Consider the following 27,311-nt stretch of genomic DNA (forward strand, 5'->3'; position numbering starts at 1 on the left):
GGCGCGCCGGCCGCCAGCTTCCCGCCCCCGGCTCTGCTCGCTCCGCGCCCCGGTCGCTCCGCGCCCCGCTCCCCGCTCCCGGAACCGCGCCGCCCGGCCCCGGCCTCTGCTCCGCGACCGGCCGTCCGGGAAGACGTGGTGTTGCCCTCCCCGGCTGCGCAGGGTTAATCGGCTTGAGCCCTCGGTCTCCTGGATCCGGTGGAAGGAGGATAACAATCCAGATCTCTGTGTGTGTGTGTGCGCGTGTGCGTGTGCCTAGCAGTTCTGCATTGCAACATTTGCTAGTGGAGAAGCAACAGAACACCCCTGGAATTAGGATAAAAAAAAATAATCAAAAATCTACCTGGGGTCTCTGGCTTATTTCTTCTTTTTCGTTTTCGATAGCCCCTCTCAGCAAAGTGAGAGACAGGAATCGCAGGCAGGGAAAAGTCCTCAGGGACTCCGTGATCCTGGAGGAACCTGACCAGTGCAAGCTCCGGGACCTCCGCGCTGACATGAGTGGCTCCCCTGCGCTCTCCTGCAGGCTTGGTGCGGTCGTCGGGTTCCCAGCACAGTAGATCCAGCCTTGGGAAACGGCGCGTCTTATTCTTCTGTGTGTGGTTACTAACCTTTCCCCTCCCTTCCCTCCTTGCACTCGCTCTCTCGCACAGACACTTACTGTCTCTTTGCCTTTTGAACACGCCCGCCCGCCCTAGAGCCTCGGAAGCGACTCTCCTTTCTGCTAGCATGGGTCCCCTGGCATCATGAACCTTATTCCCTCTCTCTGGCTGGAATTCAGACTGCCCGTCTGTAGGTGTCTTGTGCCTTGACCATGCACCTGAGAATAGACCCCAGCATTTGCCCGGGACGCCGCCCCGCCTGGACCCTGTGGATGTGCTCCCTCTTTTGGGGATGTATCGTCAGCTCTGTGTGGAGTTCCTCTAACGTGGCTTCTTCTGCCTCCTCTTCCTCGTCTGTATCTCAGGCTCAGTATGAGCATCACTTCCACGGCAGCAAGCACCACTCTGTGCCTATCTCTATCTACCGCTCCCCTGTCTCCCTCCGAGGAGGACACGGTGGGTTCCCACTCTTGTTTCTTTCTAACCTTTTTGCAGAGCAGCTGGAGCGGCAGAGGGGGAACAGGGACGATGGCTGTGACTCCGGGGTGGGGGGGTCCTCGCAGCCTGTCATATTTCTGCCGTTGGCTCCCCTCCCCATTAACTCTGCTTTCTTCCCCTGCCTCCTCCGCGAGCAGAGCTGGGGGTTGAGGACGGGCCGCTTCCAGAGCCAGCTTCCCCCCCCGGCGTGCTCCAGCGGGACAGAGTTGGGGGGTGCCGGTGCGGGCTTGGGCCACTCCATCCAGGGGCAGCGCTGAGCGCCTCGGGGCGGGCAGAGGGACACCGGCTCCCAAGTCCGCTGGGACTGGGGGCCCTCCGAGAGAACATCACTAGCTCCCTGGCTTCCGTCCTTGACGGAGTCGTAGCGGCTGACATGGTTCTTGCAGCAGCGCCGTCTTCCCCACCGGCCGCCCTGGCACGGGAGGGCCCTGTCCTGCTGCTTGCTCCCTCGCTTTCAGCTTTCCTGGGTGAAGTTGTCGGGTAGCTCAGGGCACACAAAGGAAAAGGTGAGGTCTCCTTACACCTGCTCCCGGATCCCTGCTTAGTGCCTGGCAGTTGCTTCCCAGGAAACCCAGGGGCAGGAAATAGTAGGGAGTGGGTTTCCACTCGGGCAGCAGGGAGAAGGGAAACAAGGGGTCTGAGGGACCCCAAGGGGCAGGGAGACACCTGCCAGTATCTTGTCACTGAAATGCTGAGCAATGCTCAGCAGCTGGACCAGCACTGTCTCTTGCTCAGCTCTGCTGAATCTGCCCACCCTGAGAGGAGTTGGCCCAGGCCTGGCTGACATGATAGGCACCCTCATCTCCACTTTCCTCTCTCCTCTGTCCTGTGTCCCTTGGCTTCAGCCAGATCAAGCAGGCAGGCCAGGGCCTGGCCCTTTCTCTGCAGGGCTGGGTCAGCTTTGGCCTTCCATCATAGGAGCACTCAGCTGCCAAAGCACATCTGTGCAGAACTAGAAGAAGAACCGGTGTCAGAAGTGAGGGAGAGGACCACTTGCAAGGAGAGGGGAAGCGAGGGGAGGGCCCTGGGACAGTTGAAATGCTGCATGATGTGGCTGCAGTAGGTGCTGGGAGGATCTACTGGCAGGGCTGTGTCACTGTTACAGGGATATTGAAAGCTGGACTGTCACAAATAAGTGCTTGAACGACCAGCAGAGCAGTCTGAAGAGGTCAAATGGCACAGTAATGAATGGACCTCCAGTTAAGGCTGTAGGTACACTAGCAGAGTTGTAGAAGGAGCCCAGTATTGTAGATCTGAGCCGAGGTGCACTGGAGGGGGAGCAGGCACAGGAGCAAAGCCAAGAGGCAGATGCTGTGGGTCACAACTGAGGACCAACAGAGCAGGGCTGCTTTAGCAGGAGGTGCTTTGGCAGAGCTGTTGGAGGGCACAGGAAGAGGGTTGTGGGACCACAGCAGGGCAGGTTGACAGTGCTCTAGCAGTGTGGGAGGGAGAGCCCAGGGTGCTGCAGAACAGCACCGTGCTGCAGAGGAGAGGGCTCGGGACTGAAATGGTGCTGGGTAAAACAGGTAGAGGTGGAGGTGCACAGCCAGTTCCGCAGGCACAAGTGGCAGCAACCTGTCAGCCTATCAATTTCCCAATTCTATCCCAAATTTTACATTCACCCCAAAAAACCAAGATGAACACATTCAGGCAGGGAACATGGCACATGGGCAGGGAACCAATGCCATGCCAGACATCAAGACCATCTGTTAAGCACCACCCATGTGAGACTCAGTTATGGCTTATTAATCATTAGCAGCAGGAGCCTTGTTATTTGTAGCAATACTCAAGGACCATGTGAGAGAGTCCTTACTGTGCTAACATGAGGGATGTGAGGGATCAGCCAGTCCCTGCCCCAAACACTTTCCAACAGCCCAGCTTCTGTATCTGAGTGTTCCTATGATGGAAGGAGGTAGCAAAATTTGACTCATAGGTCACTTGTGAAGAGAGAGAAGGATGTCACAAAATGTGGTAGTGGTTGCCTTTGATGTAAAAGGCAGGCAGTAGTCTGCAGGAGAGTCCACAGTCTGCTTTCTGGTCAGGAAATGATAGTTTCTTTCTCCTTGATGACTTTTCCATCTGTCCTGAAAGCCCGGCAAAGCCTCATTTAAGAGCCCTGAGCAAAAGCTGTTACAAACTTCAGTGACAGACGGGCATTTTTCCTGTGTTCTCATTGCAGTAAGGAATCAAGAGAAATTGAGAGGTTGGGGAGCTTAGGCTGGTACATAAGCCAGCCTGATATTTTTTTTCCTTTACTAATCATGCCATCCAGCAAAGCTGGCATGGAATCCCCCTTGGCCATGAATAAGGTGAGAGGGGGAGGGAAAAAAGAGACCACAAAGACAGCTGGTCCTGTAAACACTTGTGTGTTTTCTTTCACTGTTGCCCGACAGAGGCCCTTGGAATTTGGATCCATGACAGTGCTGGGGAGTCAGATCCCAGGGAGGCCGTGCACTCCCTGTGTTTAATTTTTTTTTTTCCTAGAGGGAAATAAAAACCTCATTCTGACTCCTGCCCCGCTTGGTGGCTATGTTCATATTGGTTTCAGAAGGAATCAGGTAGGATCCTGGCCACCCTGCTGTGTTGCTTCCCAGTCCCGCAGTGCTGACCACCAGGACTTAGTCTTGTATTTAACCATATTTTCCTTTTTTCTTCTATATCCCAGTGGATTTAAATCTGTTTGAAGAAGCAGATTAGTATCTAGCACAGAGGAAAAGTAAATGTCTCTGAAGCAGTGAACACTCATTTGGAGTCTGTTTAGTGTTCCTTTAAAATCAGTGGAAAACTGTGGCTTAACTTGAACAGAAGCAGAATCTGGCCGTTGTTACCCGGCTGGTGTTGCGCGAGTTAATTCTGTTGCTTTCCGGCAGCTGAGCTGCAACCTGCAAATGTAAAACTTGGCAAAGCACATCTTCTCAAGGAGAAAGTCTTCGTAAAAAGTTGGCCTCTCTGTCAGCAGGGGTGTAAGGCTGGCCAGGCAGGGGGTTTCAGCAAGTCACAAGAAATCTTTTTTCCATGTGAGGACCTTCCTAGAGTTGCAGACTTTTTCTCCCTGAACAGCAGAAAGGGAAACCAACAATTCCTCTTTGTTTCACAAAGGGCCTGTGGGACAGAGGGAGGAAGAAAATCCAACCATGAAACAAAGTTGGGACTGTGTTTATTGAAAGTCTACATGTGCTGAATCCTCCTGCCTCCTCTTTAGCTATTTAGCACCCCGCTGGGTCAGCTGCTCCACCAGAGCCTGCAGCAGTGGCTTCACAGCCCCTCATTCCACGTCCTCATCGCCTCAGCTGATGAATAATGCATGTCTCTGGTTGACAGATAAAATGAAGAGATTTGTGCATGTTTCGTCTTAGTGATGAATTAATTAATTTAGTTTCTTCTTTTCTCCTCCAGCTGTTTTTTCTCTGGCCCTGCCTAATGGATGGGGAGTGGGAGTGCACAGAGGCGACATGTGATGCCTCATGCCTCCAGCCTTCGGACTGCTGCTGTGCAGGGGTAGCTGTGGGAGCAGTGGTGGGCATGGGGATGTTTCTCTTTTGGTTTCCCTTTGTGGGAACTAGGCTTGCTCAGGCTGTTGCACAAGTTGCAGCAAAAAGTGGAGGCTTGTCATGAGGACTGGCAGTGAGCAGTCACCAGATCCTGTAGGAGTAACTCTCAGGCCTTAGACAATTCTTAGAAGTTCTGTCATTTATATAAAGCGTTTCCACCTCTTACATCTTTTTTTAAAATTAGCAAATGAGAATGAATGCTTGCTTAGACAAATATCAAGACAGTTTCAGTAAGGCAGGTATTCTGCAGACCATAGAATAAGACCAAAGCTTGCCACACACAGCCATGACAGTGTATCTTTATAATGCATATATCCTGTTCCTTGCTGCTCCTCCAGTGTGATCTATTCCTCATTTCAAGTGTCTTTGTTACTGCAATCCCGCCTTTTCTATAAAATAGAAAACTAATTCCCAGTCCTTGGCACTGCCCATTCGCTGGTACCAAGCAGGACCTTCCCTCTTCCTCCATCATCAGATTACTTTGAGCAAAGGTTGTTAGCTTTAACAAAAAGGAAAAATATCATTCTATACAGAGCAGTCAGTGATCCAGTAAAATTAACTTCATTCAGAGCTGAAATTAGGGTTGCAGTTCAGCTCTAACAAGGTGAAAAGCTGGAAGTCTGTCTAGTTTCTGTGGCTTGCCTCTAGTCTCCTATCAACAATGAATCCTTAATTTTTATTGCAAAGACTAGTGATTCTGTATGCCTGAATGTTTACGTTCTCTTTCTCAGAGACATTAACAATGACGAATATTTTTAAAGAAAGGTGAAGTTTGCTTAAATTGTCTCAAGCTGGCTATTTCTATCTTAGAAATCTGAGCATCAGAACTCACTAGTCCCTTGTAGTGTGTTCAAGTGATCATAAGCAAGCTTTTTGCACCCCAACTCCCCCACCCTTCTGTAATGTTTCTGAGAAAGCACAGCGTTCAGTTGCTCAACATAGGAAAAGTCTGGCTTATGCAAAGGCTGTTTCTTCAAAACAAAGTTACTATTTAACTTACCCTTTGCATGCTTCTATATAAAACAATATCTGATCAGGTGCTTTGACTTCTCATTCTGTGCATAGTATTAACTGTTCCCAACTTGGAAGAGCTTGTGTTGATCTGCAAAATTGAAGCTTTAGTCTGTTCACCTGGTACTTGATCCTGGGAGATTTCAATGATCTTATGAGATCTGGGACACGAGAAACCTGATGTTATTGTTGAATCCTGTCATTCTGATTTAATATATGTCCCTGTGCTCTTTGAAACATTGCTCAGACCTGTGCTGCTGGAGGTACAGTCTCTTAAGATGTGTGTTTGAAAAAAAATCTCTTCTGATAGCTACTTTGTGCTTGCTCAGTATCTCATAGCACATTTTGCAAAAGTGGGAATGCTACTCCTGAGTCAGAATTAGATCAGGGCTTTCTTTCTCCTTATATTTCCTTTGCAGTTTAGACTGGAGAGAGGTTTCTTCTTCCCTTTATCATTTCTGCTTTTGGGTAATATAGCCCTGACTTGTCAAGCATCTGCCACGTTCTACGGCAGAGGTGACTGCATTTCAAAGACAGATGAAGGAGCCTCCTGTATGCTCTGTATAGATATTGAAGTTGTAAAGAATATTGGGTTATGTGACACAAGCTACTGTCAGAATGCTGCAGAATGAGAATGCTACTTTTTATAATATTTCTGCATTAGAAATGGCAGAAATTTTCCTTAAAGATGTTGACCGGTTTTCCTTGTGGATTATTTTGGTTTGTGTTTTTTGATTTTTTTTTTCTTTTTTTGCTATGACATGAAAATACGGTCTTGAACAGTACTACAGTAGTCACTGATTTATTACATGCTATGCTGTTCAAAGCTCCAAATTCCTTAGAGTTATGTCAAATTCCTTTCTTTCTCCCTAGAAGCAGGAAAATGTACCTAGGTCACTTAAGGTGAGAGTACTGACAAGGACAGGATAGTCTCCAGCTGGCAGTGGGGAAGTTCCATGGTTTGCCATACAGAAGGTAACCAAAAAAGAGCTGGAGCTTCTAAGTGCAAGGAACAGAAGTTCTGTCTGGGAAGTATATGGGCTGACCGTTCTATTCTCTCCATTTCCATGTGCTGTGCCTTAAGAACACTGCCTTTCTGTGTGGTTGCCCAGGATGACACTCCTGTGTTGGTTAGCAGATATTTTTTGGTTTTGCATTTCTGTTGTTCTGGTGGGCTTTGATAACTATGAAAGGTCACTTGCACTAGCGAGAAAAAAGTATTTTTCATCTCTTCTGTATAACCTCTGTACACAAGAAGACAAGCTGTTGACCAGTGGCTCTGATTTGCTGTATGACCTTGGCGAAACATTACCTTTCTTCCTAACTTCTCTTCATTTGTGAAATGAAAACTGTTTATCTCCTAGATGAGGTGAGCAATCCTGGTGCACCTGTGTGCTTTGAGATACCTGGTTGAGAGCCACAGGAGTACATGTAACCCCAATAGTCCTCTTGGTCTTTGGATGCTGGAGCAACTTATAAGAGCAGCCTGCTTTGATCTGTCCTTGAAGGACATGTAAGACACTTTCAGATTATGGACATAGATGTCAGTAGTGTTTTCCCTCATGGTTTAAAGCCTGGACAGGCTCTAATGCCAAATTCCAGCATTAGTGTTTCTGAAAGAGCAAGGAGAACATTTCGGCTGGTGTGCTGGCTGTGCCAAATTCCAGGAAGCCGCCAGAGCCAGGGGCCTACGATTCACCATGGCTCTCTCACCACTCTCACAAATTACTTCTCTTGCACTCTGTGTATGTTGTTTTTGCACATTAAAATATAACTACTTATACCCCTGAGTGACTTTCGCCTAAACTATGAATTTAAAGTACTACGACACTTGTCTTTTAGAATTTGAATAGAATTATATGCTTTGGGTGTAAATTGTGGTTTTTGCTACATAAGAAACAAATAGAAATGATCTGCCTGTTACTGTAGTTTACAGATTATACGCTTTAGTTCTGGGGAGGTATATTTAGGCTGCTTTTTGGCATGGTGTATTAAAATTAAAATGATGTTGGTGTGAGCTATAGTGGTTGCTAAGCATGAATAACAATCCGATAAAGGACATTACTAAATTAATCCAGTGACAAGGTTTACTTTGTCATCTCTTAGTTTTGCACCTTTTCTGTCTTTGTATTCTCGATGATGGAGAACGGGAAAGTGTACAGTATTACACAGTCTATAGAGGGCGTTGTGTCTGTGGAAGCCCAAGGGAAAGGGTGAAGGACTCAGAAAAATGTTAAGATATTGCTAGAAAGGTGACTATTCACTTATTCTGTGAATACCACTTCGTAAAGAATCAGGGAAGGCTTTGTTTTCTAGAGGGGTCAGGAAGAGTGCTATCAGGCTGGCTCTCCTTTCTAGTGAACAGGCCAAGCTCCACTTAACTGCACAGTAAATCTGTCTCCATGCTATCCTTGGAACATGGTTTTGAATTCAGAACAAATTCAGCATATCTACATTAAGCAGATCAAATTACTGAAAGGGGATAAGAAGTGAAGTTTGTCTTTTTTCCTACAGTTTGATCTTTAAAATCATGCTGATTGACATCAACCGATTGTCTGGACATGTTTGGTAAAACCTTTGGTTCCTTCTTCATAGAACCGGTAGAAGGTTTTTGTGACTCCCAGTTGTGGCTGGATCCTGCAGTTACAGCAGCCTGCTGCTCCTGCTCCGGCTGGTTTGCTTAATGACCCCAGCCACTGGAGATCTTACAGGGATGATGTCTGGAAATATTTCTATCTAGCTGGCTCTGCAGGTTTGCTGTTTCAGCTACCAGATGTTTCAGTTCACTAATGTTCTCCACTGCTTGTGAATGCTTGAAACCATAGAACAAGGGCAAAGCAGCAGAGTATGGAAATTTCCCAAATAGTATTGTGAAGGCAGTTACAGGGTAGCTAAGGGAGAGAGCACACAGTAGACAAGTGTGTATCAAGCGCGCTGGTCGTTAGCAGTGTTTTTCCTTATCTCATCTACAGAGCATACATAAACATGGATTTAGCAAAGCCAAGTTTACCAGTGTTTATCAAACCTGAAAACTTTCAGCACTACTCATTTTGTCAAGCAGGAAAGCTGGCTTCTTATGCATGCATGTACTAGCAAACGTTGCAAGATCATTAGAGGTCTGTCTGCCTTCTGCAGGAGAAGTGAACATATTCAACTAAAACAAGAACTGACCTGAAAGTGTTGACGAAATGCCAGTGTTTTCAAAGAAAAGAATAATCATTTAAAAAAATTGTCTGCTTAATTTTGATTCAGTTATTTTGTGGCCTGGACTATGTATAGAAAATGAGTTCTGCAAGGTCTTCACTTGGCTGTCCACTCTGGAAAGATTCTCACGGTTTGGCTGAACACTCAAGAATTCCTGTTTTTATTGGATTTCTTGTACTTCATCTTGTGTAACTTCTCTGAGTTATGGTGATTATCTGAGGCGGTTTCACTCCAAAGACTATTGGAGCTTGTAGTCCTGTAGACACATTTTCTGACCTGCAAGCGCTGTGACTCTTTTAGTATCTGGTAAGGTGAAAGTGGAAATAGTAGGTAAAAACCTGGCATTTTCCTTTTTCCCTTGTTTGTTCTGCTTGATTTATTTGTCTAATGATAGCCAACCTTAGCTTTTCTCACATTCTGATTAGGGTAGTGATAATTATCATGTCCTGGGCTTTCACAGAAGAGTTTGTCATTTGCTGATGTCCATTGGGTGCAGTGTTTAGGAATGCTGGTGGCCTGGATAGGACCTAGAGAAATCTTAGGTTTATGTAGCCTACATCTGGTCATCTGCTTCTGTAACCTGTCTGTAGGATTGCAGGAGGACCTCTTGTTGCCCCAATATCATCTGTTCTTTGCAGTTAAGTAATGAATGCTAAAGCTATTCCAAGCCCCCCATGTGAAGTCCAGCATATTTCCGTCAGTGTAGGTTTGCAAGATACTGGTGTCTTTGAATGCTTTTACACTTTTTATTATCTCACCACAGAGTCTGCTCTTCTTCCTGTGCCCTCATGCATTCAGAGGCAGTTCATTAGAGGCAAGGAATAGGCAAAGAAATTAATTTTCCTTGAGAAATTCATTCAGCACCTTATAAGGCTTGAAGAAGAGAAACAGAGCAGGGAATTCTTACTATCTTTTTTTCAAACTCTTTTTTTTCCTATGGGGATTCTGGAGAAAAAATATCTGCATGCATTGCTTTACCTGGTGGCTCTTTTCTGACACTAACTACTATGAACACACCATGCTGGCAGTAGCCTGGAGCAGAGTAAGGCACAGAACAGATGAGGGTGCCTGTTCTCCAGAATTGATGTGTGCTTAGGAAAAAAAGAGTATGTCTTGTAATTGAAGGTAGCGGTGGCAAGTTCTGCTCAGATGAATGCTAGTAGTGTATATCTATGCTTATTTAATTTCAGGTTACTATTATTCTAGACAGGTTGATTCCTACTTAACAGGCCATACACTAAGGCTACTTGTCCTGGCTTAGTCATTAAGAAAATAGACACTGTCCAAATAAGCAGCCTGTCCTACTTGATAACTGATCTACAGAAATGGTGAAAACCTGAGTCTTCTGTGCATTCCATGGTAAGAACTTTTGTCACTGGTGTCAGTGAAGCCATATCCCATGTGGCAATGGGCAATGCTAAAGAGGATTTTTTTCTCACCAGCAGCATGGAGCAGAAGTGAGGGCAAGAATCCCTAAACTTTTTCCGTAGCTCTGCCGCTGACTTACCTTGACATACTGGATGCTGAATTTTAGGGGCACATCATACACTCCCATGTGTTTCAGTTTTCCTATGCTGTAGTGCAGAAATCTGATGAGTATTTAAATCTCTTTAGATCCTGACATAACCCATATGAAAGGAAAAGCACTGCATTGTTACTGTTCTTTCCCAATGTACCAGGAATATGTTTTTGAACTTTAGCCAGAATATTTGGTTCTTTGAATTTAGAGACCATCACAGTGCCATGGCTCCTGGTGTGTTCTTTGGATGAAGTCCTGGGAATTCATCCTTGTAATGCCCTGGGAAGGATAAGCCTTTTTATACAGCCAGTTCTGCAAAGAAATATTGATCCTTTTCCAAAGAAGACAATTCCAGAAAAATGGGGAATACCTGGGCTGCGTGGTTAAATTCAGTGTTTTGTTTCAGTCATTTCTTTCTGACAGCGAATGATTCTCTGCAGCTCATGACAATTTCATTTACTGCTTCAAGGAGCATTATGGACATGCATTTCTCTTCCCTGGTTCCAGAAATCTGAGGTGATTTTTCTACATCAGTGACCCAAAGAAATGACCGCATCAGCCCAGTCTCTGTTTTCAGTGTCCTGTTCACTGTCTTCTGTTTCTCTCACAAGTTAGATGTTGTCTACAACTGTTCAATCAATTCATTTTACCAGAAATTGTGAACAAAATCATCAAGGTGATTCTCCTAGCAAGGGAAAGAAGAGGGGAGGGAAAGGAGGAAGATGGAAATTAAACTGAAGTGTAAATCACTCAAGGGTACAATTCCCGTTCTTTCTTTCTCTTTGATCAGATGTAAAGGAGGTAAGGATTATCAGGACCATTACAGATCCAAGTAGTTCTCAACAAAAAGACACAGACAATTTGAAGAAGAAGGAAAAAATACGCTAAAGAAACAGGAAAGGAAGGAGCAGTATCAGAGCTCAGCAGCAGGGCTGCCCTGCTGGCTCCTCTTGATCTGAGGAGGTTGAGGGTGCTCCGCAGAAGGCTTGTAGGGTCTGCAACTTGCCCACCAGAGCCCAGTGCTGCTGATGTTTAATTTTAGCCACACACAGTTTTGACCTTGGTCTTAGACTTCAAAGTATTCCATATGTTTTTACAAATCCAGTTACCATGATGATTGAAATACACATTTGGCTTATCTATCTGTCTGTTTGTCTGTCTATCTGTCTATCTATTTATTACCATTGCCTGTGCTCTTGGAAGTCTTACTGCAAATATCTGGAACAAGGTATTAATATATTTAGCATACTACCTACAGTCTAAAGAGTCCAGACACTTTTTTAAAAATGCATTTTCTGTGGAGGGAGAATGGGTGGATTCTGCTGCAGATCACCATGGTAAGAGCTACGCCATGCTTTGTTTGTATTGCTAAGAAGGTCACTGGGGCAGGCCCAGGTAAAAGCTGGGCTGTACTGCAGTCTGCAGTGGTGCCTTGGGGTGTGTGCCTGCCCTGCCTGCACTCCCCTGTTACACAACAGGAGACAAAGAAGAGCAGCTTGTTCAAATGCAGTGTCTGAACAGTTGGCATTTTTGCTGGGGCACCTCTGTGTGTGTACATAGGGATATATGTAGTATTTCTCCTCAGGGAAGCTTGCTTCTCGTCAGAAGCAGCATCTGTTTTTTATGTTTCTGCTGAGGTTTAGGATTATGCGTAATTTATGTCCATAGGAAAGCCGACTTTAGATTCAAGAAAGGGCTACGGGCTCTATGTGGAGGTTATTTCCCTCTAAATACTGAATAAAGACAAAGCAGTCATATCTGCAGGAGCTCTTTGTTTCTTCTTTTATCCCATTTCACAGCCTGAGCCACCATTCTACAGCAACCCTTTTCTTTAACCTTCCAGGATATAAGGTTGCCTTCTAGAGACATTGGTTCAGTCCCTAGCCTTCATGTTGCTGAACTTGACTGTATTTACTGAAGTCCTAGTTAGTGAAGAAGTTTAAAATATAGCAGTAGACTCCCTGATGTGATGTGACAATGCAATGTCATAATTTTATGGCTTAGTGCTAAATGTTTTCTAATTATTTATAAAATAAGTAATTTATAAATAAAATAATTATAAAAATAAGTATCATTGCTTATATGATCTTCAAGGAAAGAAACAAAAATGAAGTGGATGGCTCTTGTAAAAGACAAGATTCCTGTTCTCTTACCTGTTTACATCATCTTTGCTATGCATGTGTTAGAATGAATCATGGGAAAACAGTGCAGTCATTCAAAAAAAATTTGTGGGGAGGTTGTAGGCTCCTGCCTTGCAAACCTAGGCTTTATAAATTTGTGGATGAGACTGTACTCTTAGAAAATTATTTGGAGTCTTACAGTCTACAGTCTTGTGGGTTACAGTCTTACAGTAGCAAAGATTCAGAACTACAAAGGATTTTTGGTTCACATTACAGTTGAGTCATGGATTCTGTTGGTAATCTCTGAGGACAAGGCTTGGAAAATATATGAGTGAATGTAGAAATTCACTGATAAAGAAATCCTGCGTTAGAGTTGAGGTAATAAGCAAGGGACTGAACTGTCTCAGAATGCTGAGCTGCAGATAAAGTCATAGTACAATCAATGATATGTCAGCACCAATTTTGGTTAGATGCTGATACACAATTAGAAGAGACGTATCCAACCTGAAGGAAGAAATTAATCACAGAAGATGATAAGAATTTCCATGCACATTGGTCCATCTGGTCTGGTATTCTGTCTCTGGCCGTGGTCAGTGCCAGATGCTGCAGATGGATACAAATAACCTCTTTGATATGTTTAATTGTATATCCCAAGGGAGGGTTGTAGTTTTTTAATTTGACCTCACAAATGGTGATAATCTTATGCTGCAAAGAACTGAGAAGGAGACTCGTTGCAGTTTTATCCTTGTTATTATTTCAAAAGACATTGGTTATTAGTGAGTCTGTTTCTTATGCTTTTTGGTTAGTTATTTTTATGCTGCTATCTCAAAGCATTTTATATATCTTCTTAGGACTATTACAACACTGAGAGAGGGCAGGCAACCAGTTTTCGTATTTCTTGTTCTAAGATGAGAAAATGGGACATGAAGAAAAAGCAGTTTGCTGAGTCAGAAACTGTTGCCAGACTTAAACAGCCCAAGTTCCTGCCTTCTGCCCCTTCATTTCAGGCCGTCAGGGTGTTAATGGAGTTTAAGCTGTCTTAATGCAGCTATGCACGAAGTCAAACCTAACAGTGCAACCTGGTACTCATGATATCTGGTCCACTGCACCTTTCACTTCGGTTTTAGCTGGTGTCATGGCTGTGTTTCTGTCTAGGACTTCCTCACAGAAATATGTGCACAGGGAAGGAGGCACATGCCAGATAGTCTGATGCTACCAAGAAGTGTTGACCAGCATGATTAATCCATTCATGTACCTCGAGTCTAATATGCCTCAAATGCTTATGATTTACTGCTTGTGTGCAGATTGTTGATACAGTGCATGTGTAACGAGTCATCCTGGAATATTTGGCTCACTGCACATGCATTATAGCATTGACCTGTGCATACCCAATGGAAAAGCAGATCTCCAGAAAAGCAAGACACATGTATGCAACGCTCCAGTTTCCTCAGATGGAATTTCCAGGAAGAAGAATAGGACATATTTGGGGAAATTTATGTATATAGCAGCCATACCACTTTCTCTAATAGTAACCTGCATGAGGGACTTCTGATGACTGGAAATATGATGTGTGTATGTGAGAAAGAGACTACACATTGCTTTGCAGAAAAGCTGGATTTGTGTGCATTTGCATGTAGTAAAACTAGCCTCAGCCATCCTAAGTGCTGCCAGAAATGTTTTCTCTTCTGCCTCCAAACTGCATAGACATTAAGCCTGTTGTGTCCACTTTCAAACAGCAGCTGCTCATAGTATTTCAGTTACAGTCTGTAATGCATAGAATTAAGTCCTTTTTACTTGGTGTTTTCATCTCAACTAGTGTAAGCCTCCCAAAGAGCAGCTTTCAGATAAGAATATTCCACATGGAAAGAGACACAGTGGTCTAAGCAAGAAATATGGAAGCAACAGCTGCTGGGTATGGATCTTGTTTTGACACTGCTTTCTGCTGTAGCTGTAGACAAATCAGAGCTTCACCTCTGCATGCACTAAACTCCCAGGTGATAACGGGGAGTTGAAATACTTGCTTATTTCCTAGAGGCTTTTGAGGCATAATCAGCCTGATCTTACTTTTGCCATTAAAAACTAGAAGACATTTGGTACCAAGACAATCTGTTGTGCTGGCGCCATGCTCCCAGCTGGCTAGAGGTCGTCAGTTCCCTTACTGGCACAGTCTGTACCTGCGTTTCTAAAGAAGCAGCTCTGACCTGTGGATCCTAATTTCAGCCTCGGCTAAGGTAGTGTGCAGAGCATTCATGTACATTGTACCAATCCTGGATGACAATCTTTGTTGATCTCTTTTATTTGTCTAGCGGTTGACCCACTCAGCAGCAGAAAAGGAATGCCAAGGAACTTAAGGCCTTGGCAGAAAGGACTTACCTTTGTTGTTGTAACCAATGATGTTTGTACAGTAAGGTACAGAGAATGAAGAGCTATCCCATCTTGTTTATTCAAAATCTCTTTTTTTCCATCTATGATACGGATTGAAACTCCAGAATTTTGAAAATGTTGAGCTGGCTATTCCAAGGAATTCAGAGAGGGTCAGTCCAAGTATCTTCTTTCTAAAGCTACTGCTGAAGGGAGATAGATCATATCTTTATGTGGAACATCAAAGCACCTGATGCAAAATAACAGTACACCCTTTTCTCTGTGCACAAACATGCCTGTTGTATACATTTGCTTATGACTTAACACCATATGCAGAAACTTAAACAGAAAACCATTATTTTTTTGCAGGAAAAAAATAACATCATTAAAAGATGTTTTCCCAAAACTTATTCCTTCTCTAAAATGCCTGTAGTCCTCAGACTACTTTTACAACAACCTTTCTAAATTCATCACCAGAAACACAATTCATTCGACAAAACCAAGACACAGATGGCCTGGTTTCTATAGTCACAATAGTAAAAAGTCACTCACAGTAAAACCCTCCGAAGCCCTGGATTTAACACATGCTTAGTCCGGAGTATGGACCAGTCTTGTAAAGTCATCCAGTGCTGCAAAGGCCCTCATGAAACCAAAGCTGGTGAGGCCAGAAACCTGCCCCTTACCGCAATGAACTCACACAGACATTCAGTAAATAGAAACATTCAGTTAACAGTGGGAGAACATTTTTCACAAATAGCCACTCTAACCTATCAGCCCGGATCTTCAAGAGATCCCTTCAAAACTGTTTCAGAGAAAGATCTTTGTAACTAAAATTTGTAACTGTTAGACTAAAAATCACAGGCTCAGTATAGCAATATTGATTTACAGTATGTTGTGTTTCTTCTTACATCCTGCTGCCTGTGAACTCCTTCACATCCTATAGGCAATAATTAGTTATCTCTCTGTCCCACTGAGGCAGAGAGCATATTACTATTGCTAGCACCACTCCCCATGGATCTACAGGTAGCGGTAACCTGTTGCTTGAAATTGGCTAATTTATTAGATAAAAATATTAAATTCAGAGCTATTAGTCTAAACCTGCATGAAGCTTTCAAAGCTGGTGTTAGTCTTTTGGATCTGAATAGGGTTTACATTCCTTATGTTTTGCATTTTATCTTTCTATACCAGTTGGTCTACTAAAGGCAAATCTTGCTCATTTGCGTCCTTTGATCATCATGGGTATAACAACGTTTTTACAAGAGTTTCAAAATTTGACATTTTAAACTTCAATAAGTACTATTTATTAAGCTTTCCAGACAAAACATGTTTTTAATGAAACCTGAAGCCTTATTGTTAAATGCCTAAACTGAATTATATTTGGCTTAAAATCAAATATAGAACAATTCCTATAAATAGTTTACTTCTGATGAATTACCCTTCAGTGGAAATTTCTCAGCCAACCAATGCTAGTCATAAAAAGATTTGGACACAAATGCAAACGAAACCTCACAGCTATGCCATTAGAACCATTCTGAAAGCTTGGGTTACATGAGCATTAATCCATTTAGAAGGCTTCCAAAATAGTTGCTGTTATTTCTCCTTTACTTGATAGTGTGGCTTGAACAGCAGGTGGAATGAGTCCTGGATTTTAGCTGTAGGTGACTGGGGCTTTGAAAGCGAATATTCTAAACCATGATATCTTCCCAAGTTTTTAGCCTTAGAACTGTGTGTTTGTTGTATTATGACTCTGTAGCTGTGATTTTAATGGAAGAGGAATTTTTAATTGAAATTGGTATTAATGGGATTCTGAGAGAAAGCATTCAAAAATTATGGAACAGTGTCGTACATCAGTGATAAGGTCATGGTATTCTTCTAACCACCACTGTGGAGTGAACCCAGTCCTGCAGATTTTTCCAATCCAGGCTGTGGCTATGGGCTTCTTAAAGTATCATTGACTCTGTTGGAAAAATATTTTGTTGTGAACTTCTGCACTAATTTTGCACCAAGAAATTCCAGTCCATAACCTGCTGCTGGAGCAAGCCTGAACCGTAGCTCAACGCCACCTTCACTGCTAGGTGCCCTACCATGGTTTTTTTTGGTGTTTAAAGCTAGATAAATGTAAAGCCCAAACAACTCACTGTTTAGGCAGTATGTTGTCTAGGATAAATAATACAATATGTTAATGCAATACATTACAGTACCTTGTTCAGGCACATATAATACAATCATATTTGCATAAATGAATAATCCTTGCATGTCTCTACACATTATGGATTTGCATACCTAAGCCAGATGTTTGAAAATTTGTTTCTCAGTGACAGTTATCAAATGGAATATATAATTTTAATGAGATCACAGACGTGTCGGACAATATTTTGTCTTCATTTTGCAAGATTTCCATTTGTGTCTTTCTTACTAAATTGTTTCTTGCTAACATCATTGATACATAGCTGTGTGTTTGTGAATCGAGGAGAGAAGGGTCTGAGAACCTGTTTCTGGATCTTCTTTTTTCTGGTTTTATAATCTTAGCCAAATTATACAATCTACTTATTGAAGTTTCCCCCTATGTGTGGAAATTGCAATAGTGACCAAGCTTTGTGAAGCATTTTGAGATACATAATAGTTTTTGATTATGTAAAAGTTAAGTATCATTGTAAAAAATACACAAAGAAAAAATTATGTATGTCTGCGTATGCACATTACATTTGGAATGGAGTCCTTGATTTTACCCTTAATTTACCTGTCCTAAAATAGCATATACCAGAAGCTTAATCCTTTGCATTGCATGGTTATTGGACTAGGTATTTGAGGATATTTTTAAAGTGAATATTCATTAACACCATGATCTTATCCAGTTCCTCATTTAATCTGTATTGAGCTGCCTAGATGTTGTTCATATTCCCCTACTGCAAGTCAAGGTCTTGGGGAAACAGACTTGATGCATTCTCTTTATCCCTGATAGTTCATCATCTAAGATAAGCCAGGGTTGTCCGCAAACCGCAATCTCATCAGGCCTGCTCAGATAGCATCTCTCTTGACTTTTTTCTTATTCCATTAACACAACTGTCGTGGAGATTCAGAATGCTGAGCTTTACCATGCTGGCAGGAGCAAATGATTAACTGGGGATTGAGATTTAGCCATCGTTGGCTCCATGCAACATGACAACCTTTTTAGTCTTTACACTGAACCTCTGTAAGGCTGTGCTCCCAGATAGCATTTAAACAGGGGAGAGAAGAAGGATCAGAGTGCAGTGACTTTTGTGACAGCTGGGGACCATTAAAAAGATCTTAATTCATGTCTCAAGAAGGGTTTTACTTTCTCCCTTTTTGTTGTTGATTTTGCATACAGGTATTCATTATCACTGACATTTTAGAGGCAAAAGGCAAGCAGGATCCCTAATTCCTATTAATTTAGCTTAGTTCCTACAGAGACCCAAGCAGTTACACTGAGGATGTGGTCAGGACCCCTTAGCACTTTGTGTCTCTGTGCCCTGGTAAAGCAGTCCATTCAGAGTGTCCTTCAGCTGTGTAGTTCATAATTTGTACATGAAACCATGTGCATGTGAATAACTAGCCCCCTAGAAACTCTGGTTGGTAGGTTTTTAAGTAGGTAGGCTGCTAGACTGTGGAAAATCCAGTGTCTGTTGTGTCCATGTTGAAAGGGAATGAACACCAGCCTTATTTCAGTGCTTGCCTTTGCAGAGAAGAGAAGAGAGGGAAAGCACACAGCAAGTAGCGGGTTAACTGCCCGCCTTTCCAAAGAGCTGGGGTGGAAAATATTTTTCAACTTACCCTTTCAGTATAGGGGGTTTGATGCTTTTTCTGTTTCGCAGCATTCAAAATGGATTTGTTTTTCATGTTCTGAGGGGGTTTGCTACAGTTATAACCATTTTGATAACAGTTCCAATAACATTTATTGATAAAAGAATTAGCATTTAAAATGTTGCAAAAATGAAAAATGTTGAAAAGTAAAATGTGGCAGTTTTAAAAAGACTATTTTTCAATTTAAGAAGTCTTTAGTTTGAAAACATTAAAGCAACTGTATTATCTAAGAATATCTGCACCAGAATGCTGCCAAAGGAAGCAGAGGCTGAGAGGAGAGGAGGAACAGGATGGTCCTTCAAATCTAACTGTGAGGAACCACCTTTGGATGCAAAAAATGCTTACCCTAGGGAAGCACATCTCTAAGTGATGGCCAGTAGCATTTAAAGGTGTGACAGGAACAAGAAAACATTAAATGGATGGAGTTGAATCACCTTGTGTTTATTCCTGGTGTGTAATAACAGAAGCATTTTAATCCTTTGCCCAGAATGTCTGTTTGTTAAACTTTCCCAACCCAGCAGAAATCCCCAAAGGCTATTGACCACAGTCCACTCTGATTTTAGAAATAACCACATCCATGGCAGAGATTTTTGGGGGTGTCCAGTCTTATGGATTATTTCTATTGCTGTATGACACAGCGGAGAATTCCCAAAGTTTCTTCAGTCTAGTTCATAAGTGTCTGCTAGTCCTGGGGAGAGATTAGGAGGCCAAATACTGCATATAATGGGCCAAATTTGGAAAGCTGCACTCCACAGTGGAGGGCAATGCATAGGTCCTGCCTATGCTGTGTGTTTTTTGTTGGATCCGTGGAGGACAGAGCTGCTGCTGTTCTTCATCCTCCGTTCCAGGCTGCAAACCCCAGCCTTTCAGAGTGTAGATATTGTCTTTTTAACTGGATCCTGCACTTAGGAGAGAGAGTACTGTGTAAGTTGCCTCAGAAAATACCCAGCAGTGTCTGTTTCTGAGCTGTTATATGTGTAAATACCATAGGGTTTTTTCTCATCATCTGACAGCCAGGCAAAATAGCACTTGAGTGTGATTTCCTCTAAATCAATTTGACGCTTCTGTTTGAGGAAGGAGCTATGGATTGACCTCACAGAGGATGATGATGATGATGATAAAGTAGCTAATGAAGAAGAATTCTGATCTTTCCCAAAGTTAAATAATGTGTTCATGATATAGTACAATATGCACAAGGAAAAGCAAGACCACACATTACATATTGCCAAAATATGCTGCAAGTTCAGCTGCAGCAGGAGAGTACTGATTCTGGTCCTAGTTCTGTCCCGCTGTCTTCAACAGCAATCTTCCAGGTTTATGTTGATCTCAGGAATAGCAGAATGTGGACCATTTTACTTGCAAATAAACTATGCAGGTAGAGAACTGATTTTTGGAAGCCGGCTTAGGCTATATTTCTATTACTTCTCCTGGTGCAGGGGACTATTTTCCTGACAGAGGAGAGCGGCAGCAGAGCAAGGCACATTCTGGGGCAGAAGGTGTGCGTTCGGGAGGAGGAAGGTGATCGGCAGGGGCAGATGGGTGGCACAGCGCCTCTCTGACTCATCTAGGCTCATTTTAGCGAGTTTGTGTGTTAGGGAAGTCATACATTCATTAGGCTGGAGATCTGAACAGATGAGGTGAAAGCCCCTTTCTCCTTTATTTCATGTCAACTCTGGTGTTAATATTTTAAAATACACAAGATAACTTCTCAATAGGTATTAATATATAGACTCATTCTACTCAGTGACTGTAGCAGAGCTATGCCAGGTTATACCCAGTGGGGGTCTGACACCCGCTCTCTGTTTTTTATCTGCTTCAGGTGTCTCTAAATTAAAAAAATAAAAGGAAGAGAGAAAGTAACAGATTGCATATGAGCTAATTTCTTCCCTGGTCTATCCGGTGTGTCAGCCTTTCCATGACAGAATCCAAGGGAAGCTGAGATTTGGAAAAATGATGGATTCAGTATATGGTAATGCTATGCCAAAACTCCAAGCAGTTTGTCCCTCCCCAAAAAATCTTAATATGAAGTCTTATTTTGTAGCTTGAAAGAGGACAAGATGAAAAGACAGGTATCATGTTACCTGCAGACCTGGAGAAATACTGCGTTTATGGATGAACCCACAAAAGAGCAGAGGATCTAGAACTCTTAAACATCCATATTGATTATACCAAATCTGTCAAATTCTACTTTTAACTGGCTGATGTTCCGTTATCTCTTTGGTGTAGGACCAAGAAGATGGTTCAGTATGGTGTTGGGAAGGCTGTGTCGCACAGGAGCCATTGATAAAGCACGGTGACAGGTCTTTCTCTGATAGTGAGAAACCTGCTGTTTCAAGGCTTATCCCTAGAAATTAGGATGAAACCTAGAAGGTGCAGGAGCACATCTTCCTAAAACTTACTAGAGCAGATTGCAGTCAATAGTGTTGTGTGGCTATAATGGCATTAGTGTGTAAATGAAGCAAGGTTAGTAAATCAACTTATAAATCTAGACTATAACAGACTAGTTTTTTAACCTGAAAAAGATTTTATGTCTGAAATCTCATCTGTTTATTCCAACTACATCAGTTGTTCTGCTAGACTACATCCATTCTTTCTTACAGCAGGGTTTACTGTCCTTGCACCACAGAGTGCGACACTGGCTACTGTCATAGGCACATACTGGACTACATGGACCTAGATTTTATCTGAAATGACAGTTCTGGCATTTCAGTGCTGAGCTCACTCTTTTCAGGGCTGGGGGCGGGTTGTTCCTTGTGGAGATATTTTTGGTATTAGACATACAACTGGGAATCCTCATCACTCATTGTCACTGACGTTGTCTAGCGTTAATCCTCATTTCTGGCTATGTCCCAGTTCTATTATTTTTATCCTGACTCTCTAAATTCTTCCTGCAGGCTTACTTGGATACTAACGTATTCTTCATGTCTTGGCCTGCATTGTTTCATCATTCTTTTGTGATCTGCTCATCAGCTTTCAGTGTCCGTGGCAGAGGCAGAGACACCTCAGGGTGAAGCAGGGAGAGCAGAATTAGACCACCACTGAATGCTTTTGATGCTTCTAAGTATTATGGCTTGGACTCAGGGCTTGTAGTGAAGTAAGGTGGTGTAGCTGAACAAGCAAAGGCTTTCTAAAGATGATGCACTATTCACCCTGCCATTCAAGGAACAGGACAGATTTGGTGTAAGGCTAGGAATTAGTGAGTGAGTTCTCTTTTAGTCCTTCAGGTAGCTGATAAAACTGGCACATATGCAGGAAAGCTTTCAGGGAGGTGTCAAGTGTGGGAATGCAGTCTGCTGGGTAATACTCCTCACTTGGGCTTTGGGATTAGAAGATACCACTGCCAACTTTTAAATGCAGTAGCTAAAACCCTCAGGTTTAAAATATTAATACCATTTATTTGCTGCATTTCCTCCCACCCCCAAACCTGCAGCACCCCAAAGCAAGACTTTTCTAATCAGCATTTAGTGCCTGCTGAGCTAGCTGGCTTTTTTATTTATTTGTCTTGGTTTTTTTGTTTGTTTGTTTGTTTTTTTCAACCCAGTTTTTACTGTCTTGAAAAAGCCTGAGAAGGATAAAACAAAAAAACAGTGAGGAAACCTGAAGCTCAGATAAAGGGGGTTGGGACATGGTTTTATAATTGATTAACTCTTTCTTTCAAGTGCCTCCCAATTACTTTTCTGCTAGCATGCCTGCAGTAGCAGGGGTTTTTTTTCTGCAGCAAAGCTAATGCTCTGTTTATTTGCAGGAGAGGGAGAGCACAGGCAGTATTTTCATTAGGGCTGTGGGGCACTACAAGGGATGAGAAAGCAAAAGTCCTCGTACAGCTGCAGGGCTTGGAGCGGTAGAAGAGGGAAGGAAGGGGCTGCTTGTTGCCTGCCGTGAGGCAGACCCAAGCTATGGATCAGGGGCCAGCCAAGGAGTGACAGGGAGCTCCTGTCTGCAGGGTCACCCCTGGAATTCTGTCAGAGACATGCTTAACCCCGTATCATCAGTATTTCCCACATGTTTTAAATGTTATAAAAAAGGGGTGTTTCATGGAATTTAGCATAAGTCTAAATGGGATGACATGTTTCTAGTTTATTTTCTATAGCAGATGAAAAGTGTTTCTCCTATGTGGTATTTGAACAAGTCATGTATTTAACTGCTAAGGGATTTTCATTTCTTTGCTACTCATTCAGCTGGCAGTCCTTCAGGAAGGTGTCATGGCATGAAGATTTGCAAGGCTTAGGTCAAGCAGTGAAATTTATTTAATACTTCAAAATTACATATGGTTTCTAGATTATTTTCTAGATACAAGAGGTGACTTGTACTTCATTACGTGATGAGTGGCAGGTTAAAATCCTAATTCCCGTCTCCAATTACAGAGCAGAAATACATAAGAGTATACAAAGAGTTACAACAGTGTAGCTGTAAGCAAGTGCAGATGAGATAAATTATTATTTGCAATTTCACAGCTGTTTACGTGTCTACAGCCAGCTAAAACTATCCTACCAAAATAGGACAATATCATTCCATTTCACTGAAAATTGAGTTTCATAAGGAAGCTAAGTGTTGTAAGATTACTGAGGTTTAGAGAAAAGAAGCATCTCATCCAGGTGCAGAAAACAATTCTGCTGCAGAACAAGTAGAATCCAGGAGTTATAGCTCGTCCCGGGCTTACTGGACTGAGGCATATGTAAGTGGTAGCAGTGGCAAAGTCCTTCTGTTATGGTTCCATCTATTTTTAGATTTATACCTATATATCACAAATTGAGAACCCACCAAAAGCACTTGGGAGACGATAACCAACTTTAATAGCCTGATGATACATTTCCTAGATAACTACATTGATTGGCACTCTAGAAGTACCCTAGCTAGATAGAGAAACTGTATTGTATCTTATTTCTGCGATGCCAAGAGCTTGGCAGATAGGATTTAGCTAATAACAAAGAAAGTGTGTGCCAGATCATTGTGATGAACAAGCTCCATGTACAGAGAGGTTAAGAAGTACTATTCAGTGGCCTCTACTTTTTGAGTCTGGAATGAAAAATATGGGGGGCAGGTGGACGCTATGCTGCTCTTTGATTTGGAAGTGCCAAGTTCTTGTAAACTGCTAAAATGGATGGTGCATTTTCCCCATTGGAGGAAGTCCTGTGCAGTGGCAGTGCATTATTATGGACCTCATAGCACTTACTTTTATGTGATTTTAGGTGTGGAGTTTTCCTAGAGATGCTGTCCCAGTGTATTAACAGAATCCTGTTCTAAGTAGCTTTCTCTGGGGTGTTTGGCATTAGTTGCCTTTCTTTGTCCAGTCTAGTCTTGCCTTCTCAAATTCTTCCCCAGCTCCTGCCCTTGTTTTCCATTTGCAGCTTCTGCATCCCTGCAGATGGCTGTACCCCACAGTTAAGGCTTTATCTAGACATACGTATTTAGCTGTATGTAGGAACTACAAGTTACTTTTTATTTATTTACTTTGAAAGACTGCCTTGGAGAACTTAGCTTCCATCTGCTACCTCTACTTGTCCTCCGTGATGGGGGCTTGAGGGAAGGGAGGGAAGAATAAGCTTCTCTCCCTAACAAACATCTTTAGGTTAAGGAACAAAATAACCCAGATCTTTGAGCTACTTGTGGGGATAGACAAATTAGGCTCTTGGTGGCCAGGGTTCCTGCTTCTCACATTCATCAGGTCTGGGCCAGACCCGTGGAACAGCTTCTCCTCCCACTGTAACAACCACCCCAGTCCATGATAAATGTTTCTTTTGGAGGGAGGGAGGGTTGTAGGGAGAAGAAGAGTCCTGTTCCTTCCTTCCCATCTTTTCTAATTGCTTTCACATAGAAACTAGACTCCAGCCCCTTGAGCACCTTGAAGGATTAAATGCTGATCAAAGGCAGGTTTAACCATATCCCCAGGACAAGCTGCTTAGACACCAAACAGCACAAGCTCTGGGTTAGCACAGCAACCAGAAAAGCAGAATAAATTAACAATTATCATCTCAACATGAACAGAGCAGAGTTTTGGAAGAGGAAGTACAGGGAGGGTTCAGGGGAGCAGGGTATGAGGGATGCAGATGGAAATGAAATCAACATTTATCTCATTCGTATAGCCAGGAGACATGCTCTTCTTCTGATCTTGGCTGATTGCTGGCATCTGCTGCCACACACTGCCTTTTTCCTCCTCAGGTTCAGGCTTTCCAGCATAATAGCATTAGTGGCATTAGATAGGAGTTTGTGTTATTAGTTACAACCTAAGGGAGGAGAAAATCTTTGGGGGATAAATTAACAGACCCCTCAGCTATCCTGACTGGCACTCAGCCCTTTAGTTCCTTCTCACTGTGTTTTACCCCAGCTTTTTATAGGCTTACAAAACATTGAGTATCTTATTCATCTGTTTATTTTGCAGTGATTTCCCCTAGTGAATTCTGCACTTTCAGTTTCTGGCTTGGACATAATCAGAGCACACAATTCTGCTTGGGGGTTTTCTAGCATTGACAAAATCTGGGGAAAAAGGATACATTGACTGTTGAAGTTTGTAAGTGGGGGAGATGCTGAAAAGCAGGATTACTTGTCTTTGAGGGCAGATGAGTTAGCAAAGACTAAACTGTTAGTGCAAGGATTGTGAAGGATCAGATGCAAATGATCAGCATCTAGTTCTCACAGTCTTCAATAATATAGAGCAGTAACACAGAGCAGAGATGTGAAAAGAAGTATCATTTTATACTGTGAACAAAACCTACATCTTTATACCGTCCATTTTCACTGGGCAACAGGACCCAGTTCATGCATTCGCTCAAAATAGTAGCAAGTTGCTGGTCTAAGACCCTGGATTGTGTGCAGCCTTCTTTATAGAGCAGGAGGAGGGATGCAGTAACTCTTGCCTGTCTTTCTCGAAGCTCAGCTCCAAACCTTTTGGGGGCTTTGAGCGTGGGGACAAGCTAGTGCTGCTGTAAGAGGAGAGCAGGGATACGCAAAGGGGGGTATATATTGGGTCTCTACTTCTTCCCTCTTAATCCTAGGTAGAATTAAAGCAGAAAGAGTCAGAAATCCTGTTTACAGTCCCAGTTCACTCCTTGCCTCATGGACAGTGACTCAAAGGCATATTTGGGCTCTAACAGAGGGATAATCGAATCGCATGCTTCAAGTCATTATCTAATCACTGTAGAGATCAGGAAGGAGTCTCTCCCTGTGGTGCCTGGCTTCACTGGATGAGCCAAACATCCTGCAAGCTCTTTTCACTCCCTCAGTGGAGTTCAGAGACAGAAGGCAAGGTTTGATGGGCCATCAGTCCAATTCAGCATGAAAACTCAACATTGTTCTGAAAAATCAGCTGTCTCACAAGATAATTTCTCTCACACACTGGTATGGAACAGGCAAAGGGCTCTAGCTCTCTGTTCAGCTATCAAATATGAATGTGAGCAGCATGAGCAGCAGAAGCCTTTCATGAAGGTATATCTTTATTTGTACTAAATAATGAAACAAATTCCTCATGAGTGAATAAACCTGCCAAAAGGATTAAACTTCCTCACTAAGACTTCTTTGCTGTGAGGCTGCAGTGCTGCATAGATTAAACACCATCATTTACTACAATGTTAGCAATCCTTTACAAAAAGAACCTAAATGAAATTGCCATGTATCTCACGTGTCCTTCCTGAAGAAAAACCACATACTTCTTTGTTTTGACCCCCTGAATAGTTTATTTTGAATTAAGGGTTTGGCATAGGAACCTACAAGTCTCAAAACGATTGAAGAGTGATTTGCTGGTCCATCAAAGACTTGGAAAACAAAGGGGCCAAGCTCAGGGACTAAGAAGAAGTCAGTTGGGTTTGGTTCCTGGTGTTTATTCTACTCCTCAATTATTTGATGTATACCCAGGGCTTTCTCCCTGTCTAGCCACAGAGGGTCATCTAAACCTTGGATTCTGTGATGAAAGAAAGAGGCTGAGCTGTGCATGCTTGAGGAAGTCTAATGAAATTATGGCTTTGTTGAACTGGTATTAATAAAGTATAAAAGAATATTTACTCAAACTCAGCTGTTGTGCTGTGTTAAGATGACTGGTAGAGAAAAAAAAAAAGGTCAAAAGAGCTTGTGGAAGGAAGGGGAGAGGTTGCCCAATGGCGTTAGATGTACTCTGGAGGCTTTATGGCTTTAAGACAGTTTTGTTCCATTTGGGAAGGAATCAACCTTCCATGACCATGTCCTCTGTAAGCTAAGGAAAGGTTTGTGATGGCCTCTCTAGATCTTTCATGCCTCTTTGAGTTTTTTTTTGAAATTAAAATGTGCCTCAAAAATTTTTGTGTTTATTCTCAACACTTATGATGAATTAGGAAAGTGTGATTATCTCTGTTTACAAGCAGGAGAGCAAGACTGTCAGGCCATAGCTAAATTTACTCTGCACAATACACTGTATTGCTCCATGAAGTCTTGGTCTCTCAGTCATCTTGAACTTTTATGAGGATAAGATCATGTGGCACCTTCCCACTCTCTCATTTTTCCAGGTTTTCCATTCATGAGAACAAGGATGTTAAGTGGGAGGGTTGGCATGTACCCAGTTCTTGCCCTAGTTTGGATTCAGGACAGAGTTAGGGTACAAACATGGACTTGAGAGCATGGAACTTCCCTAAGGCCTAAAATGTGCTCCTTCCTCTTAGGC

General features: G+C 42.8%; 1 protein-coding gene across 6 annotated transcripts in view; it reads left to right on the plus strand.

Moving 5' to 3' along the window:
- Positions 1–27,311, plus strand: part of NRXN3 (neurexin 3) — a gene marked incomplete at both ends in the record, with an annotated part of 1,004,347 nt that overhangs the window by 609,939 nt on the left and 367,097 nt on the right. For 3 of the 6 annotated variants that reach the window (XM_080619339.1, XM_080619340.1, XM_080619341.1), the window contains one exon: positions 812–1,055. The exons of the other annotated variants lie outside the window; for them this stretch is intronic. In XM_080619339.1, the coding sequence (XP_080475465.1) occupies positions 812–1,055 (244 nt within the window). Of the gene's footprint in view, positions 1–811; positions 1,056–27,311 lie in introns of those variants that run through there. 6 annotated transcript variants of the gene reach the window in all.

This window comes from Psittacula echo, assembly GCF_963264785.1.
Source record: "Psittacula echo genome assembly, chromosome: 5".
NCBI classification, from domain to species: Eukaryota; Metazoa; Chordata; class Aves; order Psittaciformes; family Psittacidae; genus Psittacula; species Psittacula echo.